We start from the raw sequence: 17,831 nt of genomic DNA on the forward strand, positions 1-17,831 counted from the left end.
ACCGCTATGTAGATAATGATGAAGAAAAGGCAAATTTGCTAAATAGATACTTTTGTTCTGTTTTTACTGAAGAAAATCCGGGAGAAGGACCGCGATGGACTGGCAAAAGTTCATTTGAGAATGGAGTGGATATAGCACCGTTCACGGAAGAGAGTGTGTATCAACAACTAGAAAAACTAAAGGTGGACAAAGCCATGGGACCGGATGGGATCCACCCCAGGATATTGAGAGAGCTCAGAGAGGTTCTGGCGGGTCCTCATAAAGATTTGTTTAATAAATCCTTAGAAATGGGAGAGGTTCCGAGGGATTGGAGAACGGCGGAGGTGGTCCCTCTTCACAAAAATGGTGATAGGGAAGAAGCTGGAAGCTACAGGCTGGTAAGCCTCACTTCGATTATTGGAAAAGTAATGGAAGTGATGCTGAAGGAAAGGATAGTGAATTTCCTGGAAGAAAATGAGTTGCAAGATCCGAGACAACATGGTTTTACCAAAGGGAAATCGTGCCAAACAAATCTCATTGAATTCTTTGATTGGGTGAACGGAGAATTGAACCATGGACGTGCTATAGACGTAATCTACTTAGATTTCAGCAAGGCTTTTGACACGGTTCCCCACAGGAGGCTCTTAAATAAACTGGATGAGCTGAAGATAGGACCCAAAGTGGTGAATTGGATTAGGAACTGGTTGACGGACAGGCGCCAGAGGGTGGTGGTGAATGGAGTTCGCTTGGAGGAGGGAAAGGTGAGTAGTGGAGTGCCTCAGGGATCGGTGCTGGGGCCGATTCTGTTCAATATATTTGTGAGTGACATTGCCGAAGGGTTAGAAGGTAAAGTTTGCCTTTTTGCGGATGACACCAAGATTTGCAACAGAGTGGACACCCCGGAGGGAGTGGAAAACATGAAAAAAGATCTGAAGAAGCTGGAAAAATGGTCTAACGTTTGGCAATTAAAATTCAATGCGAAGAAATGCAAAGTGATGTACTTAGGGAGTAGAAATCCAAGAGAGGCGTATGTGTTAGGCGGTGAGAGTCTGCTAGGTACGGATGGGGAGAGGGATCTTGGGGTGATAGTATCTGAGGATCTGAAGGCGATGAAACAGTGTGACAAGGCGGTGGCCGTAGCTAGAAGGTTACTAAGCTGTATAGAGAGAGGTGTGACCAGCAGAAGAAAAGAGGTGTTGATGCCCCTGTACAAGTCGTAGGTGAAGCCCCACCTGAAGTATTGTGTTCAGTTTTGGAGGCCGTATCTTGCTAAGGATGTAAAAAGAATTGAAGCGGTGGAAAGAAAAGCTACGAGGATGGTATGGGATTTGCGTTACAAGACGTATGAGGAGAGACTTGCGGACCTGAACATGTATACCCTGGAAGAAAGGAGGAACAGGGGTGATATGATACAGACGTTCAAATATTTGAAAGGTATTAATTCACAAACGAACCTTTTCCGGAGATGGGAAGGCGGTAGAATGAGAGGGCATGAAATGAGATTGAAGGGGGGCAGACTCAAGAAGAATGTCAGGAAGTATTTTTTCACGGAGAGGGTGGTGGATGCTTGGAATGCCCTCCCGCGGGAGGTGGTGGAGATGAAAATGGTAACGGAATTCAAACATGCGTGGGATAAACATAAAGGAATCCTGTGCAGAAGGAAGGGATACTCAGGAGCTTAGCCTAGAATGGGTGGCAGAGCTGGTGGTTGGGAGGTGGGGCTAGTGCTGGGCAGACTTATACGGTCTGTGCCGGGGCTGGTGGTTGCGAGGCTGGACTAGTGCTGGGCAGACTTATACGGTTTGTGCCAGAGCCGGTGGTGGGAGGCAGGGATAGTGCTGGGCAGACTTATACGGTCTGTGCCAGAGTTGGTGGTGGGAGGCGGGGTTGGTGGTTGGGAGGCTGGGATAGGGCTGGACAGACTTATACGGTCTGTGCCCTGAAGAGGACAGTACAAATAAAAAAGTAGCACATATGAATTTATCTTCTTGGGCAGACAAGATGGACCGTGCAGGTATTTTTCTGCCGTCATCTACTATGTTACTATGTTACTAAATCTACCACCCTATAATCTCGTGTACCCTAGTTCTACCAGTTCCCCATTTTTGGAAAAGATTTGTATGTATATTGCTATCTTTCAAGTATTTAAATGTATCATATCTGTGTCCTCCTCTCCTCTTGTGTATACTATTCAAGTCTCTTCTTGTATGTCTTATGTTGCAAACCCCATATCATTTTTATTGATTTTCTCTAGCCCACTTCAAGTCTTTTTATGACCTTAGCTAGATATGGTCTCCAAAACTGTACTCCAACAACTTGTATAGGGATATTAGCATCTCTTTTCTTCTGGTGGTTATACCTCTCTCGCTGCACTGTGGACACCACTACTGTGATCAGCTTTGAAATGCTTAAGGGCATGAATTTTTGGACTTTATTTACTGCTGACATTTGAATATTTACTATGCTTGTAATGTGAAATTTGGAACTTGTGGTGTGTGTGCCATGATGGTTCCTTGATGGTCTCTCGCTGGGGTGACTGCATTATTTAAACTGAGCACATTATTGAATTTAAATAATTTATTTTATAATCTGCATGTGAAGATATTTTATGAGCTTAATATATATTGATCTGTACCATTGATAGTTGCCCAACATCCTTCTGGCTATGGCCATTGCCTTGTAACATTTTTTCACCACCTTGATATCCTCAGACATTATCACCCTAAGATCTCTCTCCCGAATCATACTTATCAGTCTCTCACCCCCTATCTTGTACATCTCCTTTGAATTTCTACTCCCCGAGTGCACCATTCTGCACTTCTTCACATCAAATTATAATTGCCAGACCTTAGACTATTCTTCTAATTTGTGAAGATATCTTCTCATGTTTTCTACTCCCTCCGTAGTGTTATCGCAAAAAGACATACCTTTTCTTCCAATCCTTTGGCAATGTCATTCACAAATATATTTTTAAAGAACTTCATTCACCACCTGTCAAGGATTCAGGGATGGTGAGCCCTTGGACTGCAGAAGACAAGTCCTCTGGGATGACACAGGGCACAAAGCTGAGGCGAGCCAGACGCTGAATCCAGACAAGACAAGGCAGACCAAGAACTGGATCCAGACACGAAAAAGAGCAACACAAAACAAGGCACAAGACATTGCAAACAAGCAGTGGAAACTAAAGACAAGGTAGGAACTGAGCCTGGCTGTAGCAGGAATCAGGAACAGAGCTTGACTACATCAGGAAACAGGAACAAAAAGAAGAGTACTCATATGGGCCGCAAGGCCGAATTGGAACCCATACATAACAAAGTCCAAGCGCCGGAACCCAAACAAACAGGAAAAAAGGGAAAGGAACAAAACGAGATTCCCTAAGAAAATACTAACCAGGCATTGCACACTGTGCCAAACACTGTCTCAACAAATGGTCAAAAAACCCTATACACAGGCATAAACAGTAACAGAAGGGTAAAAGACAAACCCACACAAAGAAACAGTTCACATTGTGCCTAGTACACAGTCAAACAAAAGAGTAGCTCACACACAGACTCAAACAGCAACACACTATGCTAGAAACCACAGCTAAACGGAAGAGCAGCTCACTCAGATTCAAGCATCAGATTCAACAAGTAAAGGGATAAAAGACAACCACACAGAGAGGTAGCTCAGAGATGTATCACGCAGCTTAAACGGAAGAGCAGCTCACTCAGATTCAAACATCAGATACAGCAAGCAAAGGGGAAAAAGGGAAGCCACACAGGCAGCTCAGGGCTCTGCCACACAGCCTAAATGGAAGAGCAGCCCAAACAGGGTTCAGACAACAGATACAGCAAGCAAAGGGTTAAAGGGAAACCACACAGAGACAGCTCAGGGCTGTGCCTGGAGGCACAGCTAACAGTAATTCACACAGGTTCAAACAGGAACCACACACAGAAACAGCTCAGGGCTGTGCCCAGAGGCATAGCTAACAGGAGAGTAATTCACACAGGTTTAGGGTTACCATATTTGGTCCCCCCAAAAAGAGGACACATGCCCTGCCCCTTTCACACCCCACCCCGCCCCTTTCATACCCTCACAACGCCCCTATCACATATTCCCCTCCCCTCTGTCACACACCCTGTCACCCCCCCTCCCCATGTCCGGGCAACCGGGCAGGTTTTGCCATTCTGCCCATTTGTGCAGATTTCTGGACAAACGGGCAGACTGGCGGGCGGGCCCTCCCTTTACTTACTACTCTACTGCCCTGGTGGTCTAGTGACCTCTTCCGCCTTCGGGGCAGGAAAGAGCCCCCTCTTTGCTGCCCGGAGCACTGCCCTGCATCCTGTTGCTGATCTCGGCGCCAATTCAAAATGGCCACCGAGAGTTGAAGTCTCGCGAGGTTGCTTCAACTCTCGGTGGCCATTTTGAATCAGTGCCGAGATCAGCAACAGAATGCAGGGCAGCACTCCGGGCAGGAAAGAGGGGGCTCTTTCCTGCCCCGAAGGTGGAAGAGCTCACTAGACCACCAGGGCAGTAGAGTAGTAAGTAAGGGGAGGGCCCGCCCGCCAGTCTGCCCGTTTATCCAGAAATCCACACAAATGGGCAGATTGGCAAAACCTGCCCGGTTGCCCAGACATGTCCTCAAAAAGAGGACATGTTCTGGTAAATCCGGAGATATGGTAACCGTACACAGGTTCAAACAGGAACCACACACAGAAATAGTTCAGGGCTGTGCCTGGAGGCACAACTAACAGGAAGAGCAGTTCACACAGAAGCAAACAACAACACTACAGCAAGAAAAGGGTAAAGAGACCTGTTGCAAAGGCAGCACATAAAAGCTCCAAGGCCCTCATAAAGGAGTTTTCTGATGATGTCACAACTAGGAATGAGGGTTGGCTGCAGGAACACCAAAGCGAGGCTTGGCTGCAGGAACTTGCTCACATTACATATCATCTGCCTTTTAGACGCCCAGTCTCCCAGTCTTGTAAGGTCCTCTTGTAATTTTTCACAATCCTCCCGCGATTTAACGACTTTGAATAACTTTGTGTCATCAGCAAATTTAATTACCTCACTAGTTACCCCCATCTCTAGGTCATTTATAAATATGTTAAAAAGCAGCGGTCCGAGCACAGACCCCTGGGGAACCCCACTAACTACCCTTCTCCATTGAGAATACTGACCATTTAACCCTACTCGCTGTTTTCTTTTAACCAGTTTTTCATCCACAATAGAACACTACCTCCTATCCCATGACTCTCCAATTTCCTGTGGAGTCTTTCATGAGGTACTTTGTCAAACGCCTTCTGAAAATCCAGATACACAATATCAACCGGCTCACCTTTATCCACATGTTTGTTCACCCCTTCAAAGAAATGTAGTAGATTGGTGAGGCAAGATTTCCCTTCACTAAATCCATGTTGACTTTGTCTCATTAATCCATGCTTTTGAATATGCTCTGTAATTTTGTTCTTTATAATAGTTGCCCGGCACCGACATCAGGCTTACCGGTCTTTAATTTCCTGAATCTCCTCTGGAATCTTTTTAAAAAATCAGCGTTACATTGGCCACCCTCCAATCTTCCGGTACCACGCTCGATTTTAAGGATAAATTATATATTACTAACAATAGCTCTGCAAGTTCATTTCTCAGTTCTATCAGTTCTCTGGGATGAATCCAGTCCAGGAGATTTGCTACTCTTCAGTTTGTAGAACTGCCCCATTACATCCTCCAGGTTTACAGATAATTCATTAAGTTTCTCTGACTCGTCAGCTTTGAATACCATTTCTGGCACCGGTATCCCACCCAAATCTTCCTCGGTGAAGACGGAAGCAAAGAATTCATTTAATCTCTCCGCTACGGCTTTGTCTTCTCTGATCGCCCCTTTTATTCCTCGATCATCTAGAAGTCCAACCGATTCTTTTGCCGGCTTCCTGTTTTTAATATACCTAAAAAAAATGTTTACTATCAGGCTTATTTTCAAAAGAGAAGAGCACCAACACAAATCGGGAGATGGGCGTCCTTCTCCCAGGGTCGCCCAAATTGGCATAATCGAAAGCCGATTTTGGGTGTCCTCAACTGCTTTCTGTCGTGGGGACGACTAAAGTTCCTGGGGGCGTGTCGGAAGCATAGCGAAGGCAGGACTGGGGCGTGCCTAACACATGGGCATCCTCGACTGATAATGGAAAAAAGAAGGGCGTCCCTGACAAGCACTTGGGCGACTTTACTTGGTCCATTTTTTGTTACGAACAAGCCTCAAAAAGGTGCCTGAACTGACCAGATGACCACCAGAGGGAATCGGGGATGACCGCCCCTTACTCCCCCAGTGGTCACCAACCCCCTCCCACCTTAAAAAAAATTTTTTTTATATATTTTTTGACAGCCTCTATGCCAGCCTCAAATGTTATACCCAGCTCCATAACAGCAGTATGCAGGTCCCTAGAACAGTTTTAGTGGGTGCAGTGCACTTCAGGCAGGCAGACCCAGACCCATCCCCTCCTATCTGTTACACTTGTGGTGGTAAATGTGAGCTCTTCAAATCCCACCAGAAACCCACTGTACCCACAAGTAGGTGCCCCCCCTTAATCCCTTAGGGCTATGGTAGTGGTGTATAGTTGTGGGTAGTGGGTTTTGGGGGGCTCAGCACACAAGGTAAGGGAGCTATGCACCTGGGAGCAATTTCTGAAGTCCACTGCAGTGCCCCCTAGGGTGCCCGGTTGTTGTCCTGGCATGTGAGGGGGACCAGTGCACTACAAATGCTGGCTACTCCCACGACCAAATGGCTTGGATTTGGTCGTTTCTGAGAGGGGCGTCCTCGGTTTCTATTATGGCTGAAAATCGGGGACGAGCATCTCTAAGGATGACCATCTCTAAGGTCGACCTAAATTTCACGATTTGGGCATCCCCGACCGTATTATTGAAACAAAAGATGGACGCCCATTTTGTTTCGATAATATGTGTTTCCCCGCCCCTTTGCTGGGACGTCCTGAGGAAAACTTGGGCGCTCCTTTCGATTATGCCCCTCTATGTGTTTTTGCATCCAAGGCAATCTTTTTTTCGAAGTCCCTCTTAGCCTTCCTTATCAGCGCTTTGCATTTGACTTGACATTCCTTATGTTGTTTCTTATTATTTTCAGTCGTTTCCTTCTTCCATTTTCTGAAGGATTTTCTTTTAGCTCTAATAGCTTTCTTCACCTCGCTTTTTAACCATGCCAGCTGTCATTTGGTCTTCCGTCCTTCTTTTCTAATACGCAGAATATATTTGGCCTGGGCTTCCAGGATGGTGGTTTTGAACAGCATCCACGCCTGATGTAAATTTTTGACCCTCGCAGCCGCTCCTCTAAGTTTTTTATTCACCATTCTTCTCATTTTATCATAGTCTCCTTTTTTTAAAGTTAAACGCTAATGTATTTGATTTCCTATGTATGCTTACTTCAAAGCTAATATGAAATCCGATCATATTATGATCACTGTTATCAAGCGGCCCCAGCACCATTACCTCCCACACCAGATCATCTACTCCACTAAGGACTAGGTCTAGTATTTTTCCTTCTCTCATTGGCTCCTATACCAGCTGCTCCATAAAGCAGTCCATGATGTCATCAAGGAATTTTACCTCCCTAGCGTGTCCCGATGTTACATTTACCCAGTCAATATCGGGGTAATTGAAATCACCCATTATTATTGTGTGGCCCAGTTTGTTTGCGTCCCTAATTTCCTTTAACATTTCTGCATCCGTCTGTTCATCCTGGCCAGGCGGACGGTAGTACACTCCCATCACTATCCTTTTCCCCTTTACACATGGAATTTCAATCCACACAGTGATTCCAAGAAGTGTTTTGTTTCCTGCAGAAACACTTTTAAGTGACAGCAAAATTGTAGCTTACACATGTTCAACACAGCACTTATAAATTCAAAACATCGAGTATTGCTGCTCTTTTATTGAACACTAGTAAAAAAAGGCCCATTTCGGACAGCAATGAAACGGGTGCTAGGAAGGTTTTCCTTGGTGTGTGTATGTTTGAGAGAGTGTGTGTGAGAGTGATTGTGTGAGACAGAGAGAGTGAATGTGTGGGTGCCAGTGTGCGTGAGAATGAGAGTGTGTGTGAATGTGAGACAGTGAGAGGCATAGAGTGTGTGGTGGACAGTGTGTGAGAGTGAGATAGAGACTGTGTGTGTGGCAGAGATACCTCCCCCCCTCCCTCTGTGTGGTCGCAGGAACCCTCCCCCCTTGTGGTCCCTCTTTCCCTGTGCTGTCAGGTGTGGGGACCGTCCCTTTGCCTTTATGTAGAAAAATTTCCATGTCTCCATGCTATCTTGGGGAAACATATTATAGATGGCCTTTGCAATGACATGACCTAACATTAGGCATGCATGGGTTCTGGAAAGTGTTGAGGAGAAGCTTTTGTAAAAAGGGGGTGGGGTACGTTTTGTTTTCATACCATCTTTATATTTAGGGATCCTCAGTGTTTATCACCCCATTTTTGTAGTAGAAGCTGCTTACTGAACTATTGTGTGGATTGTCCGGAAACAGTGTGTTTGCCTTGGTTGAAGCTTACTGTGTAGGTGTATGAGCTGGCTCTGTTGTTGATAACGTTGATTTGTTTATCACAGAAATGTAAGTGGGTTACATGTAAAACAGCACAGTTTATTGTAGTTCCCTGTTGTGAAAACTGAGAGGGAAAGTGGCAAAGAGGTTAAAAGGTTGTGAAGGGCAGAAAATTAACACCTGAAAAGAAACCAAAACAAACCTGTTGATGTCCCAGGGGAAAAAGATGTGGTTGAAAGGTTTTGCAAACTGTACATGTTTCCTCACAGAGGCCCAGATGCACAAAACCTAACGAGCCCACAACTTGCGTTTTAAACTGGTTCCAGCCAGTTTAAAACGCAAGTAGTTCACCCCGGGCATGCACTAAGGGCATTTTCCCTGCCACGGTAGCAGGCAACGAAAACGGAATGCAAGTGATTGAAAAGCTATTATAATGAGCTGCACTACCGTTGCAGCCCATATAATGAGATGCACTACTGTTTTTCCGATTCCCTTACTGTAGGAACCCTAACGAGATGTCTGACCTCTTGTTAGGGCTCCTGTGAGGGAATCGGAAAGGAAAAGGGCCCCCAAAAAAGGTAAAAAAGAAAAAAAAAAAGCAGGGAGTGCATGTGAGGGGCGTCCTTTAAGGACGTACTCTCCCTGCGCTTCTGAGAGACGTCTTTTTTTTCGCATTTTTTTTTTTAGTTCTGCCAGCGCTGGTGTTTTTTCCCCTCTTCTATTTTGTCTTCGCCGCCCCTCCACAGCAAAACTTTTATATTTTCCTGGTTGCCGGAGAATCGGGACGTCCCTTTAGATTAGGCTCCTCTTCCTGGTCTCTTCAGCCAATCAGAGCGCGTTTCGCTAACAACAGCCAGCTAAGCCCGCTTTGATTGGCTGAAGAGACCAGGAAGAGAAGCCTAATCTAAAGGGACGTCCCGATTCTCCGACTCAGGTACCGAAGGACTAGAGAATGCAAGTGAGCTACAACGAGTAGCTCATTTGCATTCCCTATCGTTGATGCATTCCCGTTCCCTACCGATTCGCTATGGAATCGGTAGGGAACGGGAATTACCAATGTCTTTAATGCATCTGGGCCAGAGAGCAGAGCTTTGTTGTAGTAGAAGCTGTTTTGGGTTTTTTTTTGTGCAATATGCAGGCACAGAAGCTGAGGCCTCGAGGGCATTGTTTTTCTTTTACAGCCCATTGAATGGTTGAGGAAGAGAGTGAGAGCAGGGCTAGGCTTCCACTGCAGCTTGTTTCTGGAGAGAGTGAAAGGTTTTGTTAGCCAGCAGTATCCCGGAGTCCTGGGGATACTGTTTGTGATGCTTTTGAGGTCACGTTTCATGTTGTTATGCGATTCGCTGAGTGTGATAGCTCCGCCCTCTACATCATCACATTGTGACGTGAGGGCGGGGCAGACACTCATGGGATCTTGCAACTACAAATTTGCATTTAGAATATTGGGGTTGTGAATTATGTGTGGATGGGGCATGGCTGAGGGCGGGTCTATGAGTGAGAGTGAGTGGTGCTGACAGCCTAGCCTACCAACAGTGCAGGGCTTCAGTGTTTCCCTGCCACACAGTGAGCTTCAGAACGTTGGAGGTGAGAATTATTTATATAGATGTTCCTTTGTAAAATACCTGTCTTTTGAGGTCTTAGAGATATTTTACAAAAGGCTCTGCATTTAGCAAGCCTTGTGTGAAGTACTCTGCAAATAGTGAACATCCAGACTTGGGATGTCTATTTTATACCTAGATGATTATTCAAAATTGGGTGTCAGTGTGGATGGGCTAATGTCACCATATGTTCTATTTAGGTTGTCCTTCAGAAACTGCTGGAGCTAGTGGATCGTTACTGGAACGGCTCAGGGTCTCTGCTCAACAATCAACGGTTTCTCAGTAAGTTATAGTTTTAATAAGAGATGTGTTTGTGTATGCTTTAAAATGTTATTTTTTGATGTTTTCTGTTTTTTTATTATCTTGCATGTATTTGAACGATACTGTGAAAAATGCTTTTTGCTGAAAGTTTGTTACCAGTGCTAGAATCCCATCATTATCATTAGAACCCCTTTGTCATCTCTAGAACACAGTTAAAATCCTTAGAGGCTATCATATTTGCCTCAATATGACAGCTTTTACCACGCAGTACTCTTGTAGTATCTACTGTTCTCACCTTGCAACCTTTCTTTTATTTTTGCTGCTACACTTGATCCTATCATCAGCTACTCTGCTTTTATGCATATTTGCCTTTCCATCATTAATGCTGTTGATTTCTTACTTAGGGCCCCTTTTACAAAGCGGCGGTAAGCCCAATTCAGGCTTACCACTCGCTAAAAAGGAAGTACCATCGGGTTACTACAGCAGCCCGGCGGTACTTCCCACCCTGCCAGCACGCTGTCATATCCAGCGTTACAAAAATATATTTATTTTTATAGCGCTGGTGTGTACCCTGTGGTAATCAGGCAGTGCTGTGTGCTGCCCGGTTACCGCCAGGTTAGCACAGGAGGCCTTACGGCCAACCCAATGGGTGGCGGTAAGGGCTCCCCCCGAAATGGCCACGTGGCAAGTGCTTCAATTGCCGCATGGCCATTTCTTAAAAAAAAGAAAGACATTCCTTTTACCTGCTGTGGTAAAAGGTGGCCTCAGCGCACATCAAAAACACGTGCCGATGCCAGTGCAGGCCCCCTTTTCACACAGCTTGGTAAAAGAGTCCCTTAGCTAATATTGTCCTCTTTCATTTCTCTTTTTTGCATACCTCATTCCTTTCTTTCACATTCCTTATCCACTCTCTCATCACATGTCTCTTCTGACCTTTATTACCCTATTCTATTTATTTTAAAAGCTTTGTATCTCTCACTATTCTACAGTTCTATATGGGTTACAAAATAAACATACATAATTATAACATAAAATTAAAACATGCAACATTTACAGTACTAAAAACAGAAATAACTCATTCCATAAACCTTTTCACTGTTAGTTTGATATGCCCTTTTCATTATTGGACTACCCTTTTCATTATCAGACTATGAAATTCACAATATCTCAGCTAAACTATATAGGCCACCATAAGCCTTCCTAAATAAGTGTATCTTTAATGATTTTTGGAAAGGGGCATGATTAGATATTAACCTCAACTCAGTAGGTAGAGAGTTCCACAAAATGGGACCAGCAACTTGGATTATACATGCACAATATCCATTTAACCGTTTGTGCTTAAATTAAGGTACTTCAAGAAAATGTTTATTTCCTGAGCAAAGAGATCTAGATGGACAATATATACATAGAGAACATGTAACTGATGGTGGTAAATCACTAAGAAATGCTTCACAAATAAGAGTCAAAGTTAAAGTTGTGTTCTCCAAAAAATAGAAAGCCATTGAAGATTAGCCAAAGATAGAGCTAGGTGATCAACATGTGAAACGCCAGTTAACAGACAGGCTGCTGCATTTGGGCCATGTATAATCCACAAAAACAGTATAATGGTAGACCCAGATAAAGTGTATTACAATAATTAAAATGAGAGAGTACTAAACTTTGTATCACCATCTGAAGCTCTTGTAATTTAAGAAGAGATGTAGACATCTGTAGGAGTTAACAATATTCACATCCTAGTGGTATGACAGAGACATGCAAGTTGAAAATTATGTTTTGCTCTCTGGATATAGTATATTAATAGTCATGCCTCCTAATGAGCAATTCTGAGTTCTAACTCCTTTTACTGATAAACAACTAACATGAAACTAATGATAATAGAAAGATTTATTTACATAAAGAATAAAACTATTTACAAATATGATGTATGAATGATACTGAGAACAGAAATATTTATAATGAGTTACATGTGCAGGCAAAGGTGTCATAGATAGAATGTTTCCTAAGTATAAGTTTCCTGTAACCGCTTCACCTGTGAAACAAGAACATAGTTTATTTGTGATCAGCCTTCATGGAGTTCATATTATTTTCATCATCCTGTTCTACTGCAGCAAGTTTTCTTGGATGGTATGGTCTTAACTAGTTGATGTGAACCCACATCCCCACCCCCACTTGCCTTAGTAACATGAATTTGATAGGCGACAGCTGAGGCTTTATCCACTACTAAGTAGGGACCTTTCTAACTGGGAAGAAACTTGCAGGGTTTAATACAGGGTTATCAGCATGTTGTATGGCTTGTTGTCCTGTGAACACTGCAGCATTTAGAGGGGTCAGATTCTCACAGAGCCAAGGGACATCCGAGAGGGCCTCTTCTTTAGCCAGCTGGCCTACAATGTCATTTCCCACTCTGTCCAGATGATTGATTTTAGTATGCCCCTTCATCTTTTTCCAGTAGATGGTCATGTCATTGGACTAGATAGTCCAAGGTTAGTTTGAGATCTCCATGCATGTCAGGTTTCCCTTTTGAATTTAACATGCCATTGGTTTTCCATGAGGGAAGGTGGGTCACTAAACCCTGTCGGATGTAGTTGGAATTGGTGCAGATGACCTTGGTTTTGATTCCTTTCTTGATGGCAGATTAAACCGCTGATATGCGAAGCATGGAAAGCAACACAATATGTCCTGCATAGCTGCTTGCTCAGGACCCATGGTGCGTCCTTTTTCAGAAGTTTGACCAGGGGTCGGATGATCTCTGCATACTGATCCACAAATTGTCAGGAGTAGTTATAGATCCCCCAAGAGTAAATGCAATTCTGTTATATTTGTGGGACTTCTTAGCTGTTCTAGTGCAGTAGAAACTTCATATCCTAGATAGCTGAGAGACTTATGGAATCATTGTCCCTTCACCAATGTCAGTTTGGCACCAGCAGTATTCAACTGTTGGAAGACATATTCTATCTCATATAACATAGTAACATAGTAGATGACGGCAGAAAAAGACCTGCATGGTCCATCTAGTCTGCCCACGATAAACTCATATGTGTATACCTTACCTTGATTTGTACCTGTCTTTTTCAGGGCACAGACCGTATAAGTCTGTGCAGCAGTATTTCCCGCCTCCCAACCACCAGTCCCGCCTCCCATCACCGGCTCCGGCACAGACCCCGTATAAGTCTGCCCTCCCCCATCCTAGCCTCTCAACCACCAACCCCTCTTCCCCCCGCCACCCAATTTCAGCTAAGCTTCTGTGGATCCATTCCTTCTGCACAGGATTCCTTTATGCCTGTCCCACGCATGCTTGAATTCCGTTACCGTTTTCATCTCCACCACCTCCCGCGGGAGGGCATTCCAAGCGTTCACCACCATCTCCGTGAAGAAATACTTCCTGACATCTTCCTGAGTCTGCCCCCCTTCAATCTCATTTCATGTCCTCTCGTTCTACCGCCTTCCCATCTCCGGAAAAGATTCGTTTGCGGATTAATACCTTTCAAATATTTGAACGTCTGTATCATATCACCCCTGTTCCTCCTTTCCTCCAGAGTATACATGTTCAGGTCAGCAAGTCTCTCTTCATACGTCTTGGAATGCAACTCCCATACCATCCTCGTAGCTTTTCTTTGTACCGCTTCCATTTTTTTAACATCCTTCGCAAGGTACGGCCTCCAAAACTGAACACAATACTCCAGGTGGGGCCTCACCAACGTCTTATACAGGGGCATTAAAACCTCCTTTTTTCTGCTGGTTACTCCTCTCTCTATACAGCCTAGCAACCTTCTCGCTACGGCCACCACCTTGTCGCACTGTTTCATCGCCTTCAGGTCCTCAGATACTATCACCCCAAGATCCCTCTCCCCGTCCGTGTCTATCAGGCTCTCCCCACCTAACACATACGCCTCCCTTGGATTTCTACTCCCTAAGTGCATCACTTTGCATTTCTTCGCATTGAATTTTAATTGCCAAACGTTAGACCATTTTTCCAGCTTCTTCAGATCTTTTTTCATGTTTTCCACTCCCTCCGGGGTGTCCACTCTGTGCAAATCTTGGTGTCATCCGCAAAAAGGCAAACTTTACCTTGTAACCCTTCGGCAATGTCACTCACAATATATTGAACAGAATGGGCCCCAGCACCGATCCCTGAGGCACTCCACTACTCACCTTTCCCTCCTCCGAGCGAACTCCATTCACCACCACCCTCTGGCGTCTGCCCGTCAACCAGTTCCTAATCCAGTTCACCACTTCGGGTCCTATCTTCAGGCCCTTCTAGTTTATTCAAGAGCCTCCATGTGGGGAACTGTGTCAAAAGCCTTGCTGAAATCTAAGTAGATGACGTCCATAGCATGTCCTTGATTTAATTCTCCCGTCACCCAGTCAAAGAATTCAATGAGATTCGTTTGGCACGACTTCCTTTGGTGAAACCATGTTGTCTCGGATCTTGCAACTTATTGGCTTCCAGGAAATTCACTATCCTTTCCTTCAGCATGGCTTCCATTACTTTTCCAATAACCGAAGTGAGGCTTACCGGCCTGTAGTTTCCAGCATCTTCCCTATCACCACTTTTGTGAAGAGGGACCACCTCCGCCATTCTCCAATCCCTCAGAACCTCTCCCGTCTCCAAGGATTTATTAAACAAATCTTTAAGAGGACCCGCCAGAACCTCTCTGAGTTCCCTCAGTATTCTGGGGTGGATCCCGTCCGGCCCCATGGCTTTGTCCACCTTTAGCTTTCCAAGTTGTTCATATACACTCTCTTCCGTGAACGGTGCTCTATCCACTTCGTTTTCAGGTGTACTTTTGCCAGTCCCTCTCGGTCCTTCCCCAGGATTTTCTTCAGTAAAAACAGATCAAAAGTATCTATTTAGCAAATTGGCTTTTTCTTCATCATTTTCTACATAGCGTTTTGCTGTATCTTTTAGTCTCACAATCCCCTTTTTAGTCTTTCTCCTTTCACTAATATACCTGAAGAAGTTTTTGTCTCCCCCGCCGTACATTTCTAGCCATTTGTTCTTCCGCTTGCGCCTTCGCCAGACGTACCTCTCTCTTGGCTTCTTTCAGTTTCATCCGGTATTCCTCCCCGTGTTCCTCTACTTGAGATTTTTTGTATTTCTGGAACGCTAACTCTTTAGCCTTTATTTTCTCAGCCACTTGCTTTGAAACCATATCGGTTTCCTTTTCTCTTGCTTTTATTTACCCTCCTTACATAAAGGTCTGTGGCCCTGTGTTATTACTTCTTTTCAGCTTGGACCACTGTCCTTCCACGTGTTGTGCGTTCTTGCAGCCCATCAGCTCCTTCCTCAGGTATTCCCCCATTTTGTTAAAGTCAGTTTGCTTGAAGTCCAGGACTTTGAGTTTAGAGTGGCCGCTAACCACATGAGCTGTTATATCAAAACAAACCGTTTGATGGTCACTGCTTCCCAGGTGCGCAGCCACTCGGACATTTGACACACTATCCCCATTTGTGAGCACCAGATCCAGCGTCGCTCCCTCCCTCGTGGGTTCCGTCACCATTTGTCTGAGCAGAGCACTTTGGAAAGCATCCACATTCTCTCTACTTCTTTCTGATTTTGCAGAAGGAACCTTCCAATCTACATCCGACAGATTAAAATCTCCCAACAACAGAACCTCTCTTTTCTTCCCCAACTTCTGAATATCAGCGATCAGATCTTTATCCAGTTCCTCCAATTGTGTCGGGGGTCTGTAGACAACACCCACGTGGACCAAGGTTCTATCCTCTCTTTTTAAGGTGATCCATATCGCTTCTTCCTTTCCCCACTTCTATCTCAGTGAGGTGTTCTGTGAATATAGAACTTTTGATTAAAATATCATCCGTATATACCAGAGCACCTCAGGCTTCTGGTATTAGGAAGGGCCTTGTGCAAAAATATGTTGAACTCTGCCGATGAATTAAGATATCCAAAGGATACCCTGTTCTAAATATACTGCTTGTTGCCAAAAGTGAAGGCTGGTTTATGCTGATCCTTAGGGTGTTCTGGTACAATCCAAAAACCTGATGCTAAAACAAAGGCTGGTGAAATACTTTGCACCTTTAACCGTGGCCAAATTCTGGTCTAGGGGTGCCATTGGCCACTGGGACAAAGGTACCTTCATAGAGTGTAGTCATTGATTATTTTTTAGTGAACAGTAATGGAGATGATATGGTTAAGTCCAGGCAAATTGACGACATTCAGTGGTTGTATTATTCTTTAATTATGTCTGAGATGGAAGACCAAAGAAGTTTTTGGAAAAGCAAAACATGGTTATTTAATAGCTCTTTGCTGGAGGATAAGGATGTCTGTAAAGAGAGAGCTGTGGTTGAATAATTTGCTTTTAATGATAATGGCGCCGCATTGGGGGTGATAGTATGTGAGATTTTTAAAGCAGTGACTTGAGGGAAGTTAATTCAGTGGGGCAAGGAAGAAGCTGATGGAATGTATAGGAGGAGGAGTGGTTAAAGGTAACAGGCTAAAGATATTAAGTTACAGAAAAGGGGGGAGCTCGTGTTGCAGGAATTACCACTATTGTTAGCAGAATCTGTGGTACTTCAGGAGTCAAACACCACACGACCAGAATGAGAGAGGATCTTTATTTGCCAGCAAACAAAGTAGGACATCAGCGCTAGACCTCTCCTTTTCTTCAGTTCTCTGTGTCTTGTGTCTCTCATCTCAGCTCCTTCTCTTCTCTAATGTAAGCTGCTTCTGTTCTCATTTATATATTGCCTTAAACCCCTCTAGCCCCCCTTTCTCACCAGATGGTAAAGAATAGATTGATTACCCTGTCTTCAACTAATTATCTCTATACATTTACTCAAAATATCAGTTACATAGGTTTGAGATATTTCCTAAACTGACCTATGACCTGGGGCCTCTCAAACTAGACAATGTGGCACCAGCTTCCTGCATTTTATTATTTTAAATTCTCAGATTCCAATCATAATGGGTTCATTAAGGGCCAATCTTACTTAATGGCACACAGACATGGTTTGTTATTATTTTCAGGAGGCCAGTCCTACACTTAGCTAATCAATCAGGAAAGACTTGACTTTTCCTGACTCCTCTATCACCTTTTGGCTTCATACACAGAACTAGCTAGGACTGTGATAATTCAAACCCAGATGATGCCTCTTAAACTGCATACAAATCTCACTTGAAAGTCAGGACACTGAATTGAAAAGATATTTTACATAGAGAAATAGACTTATAATTAAACAGAAAAACATATTTTAAAATAAGCAAAAATCAGAATTCCTTATAAACAAATCTACTTATCTAGAATTATTTAAATCTACTCTATCTCCTGCTAACAGCGTTCAGTCTAATCTTTTAAACTGCCTGCTTGCTAATCAATGGCACTCCAGCCAGATGTGGTAAATAATACCTTTGAACTAGCATTAACAATCCATCACTCAAAAAGGGACAAAGAAAGTTTCATTTCTCTCTGACCTTTCTAACCTCTAGTCTAGCAAAAGCTAGACATT

General features: G+C 44.0%; 1 protein-coding gene across 1 annotated transcript in view; it reads left to right on the forward strand.

Moving 5' to 3' along the window:
- LRRC36 (leucine rich repeat containing 36) overlaps nucleotides 1-17,831 on the forward strand; it is a 663,184-nt gene that overhangs the window by 429,494 nt on the left and 215,859 nt on the right. The window contains 1 exon segment of the mRNA XM_030203754.1: nucleotides 10,304-10,385. Coding sequence (XP_030059614.1) covers nucleotides 10,304-10,385 — 82 coding nt within the window.

This window comes from Microcaecilia unicolor, chromosome 5, assembly GCF_901765095.1.
Source record: "Microcaecilia unicolor chromosome 5, aMicUni1.1, whole genome shotgun sequence".
Lineage (NCBI taxonomy): Eukaryota > Metazoa > Chordata > Amphibia > Gymnophiona > Siphonopidae > Microcaecilia > Microcaecilia unicolor.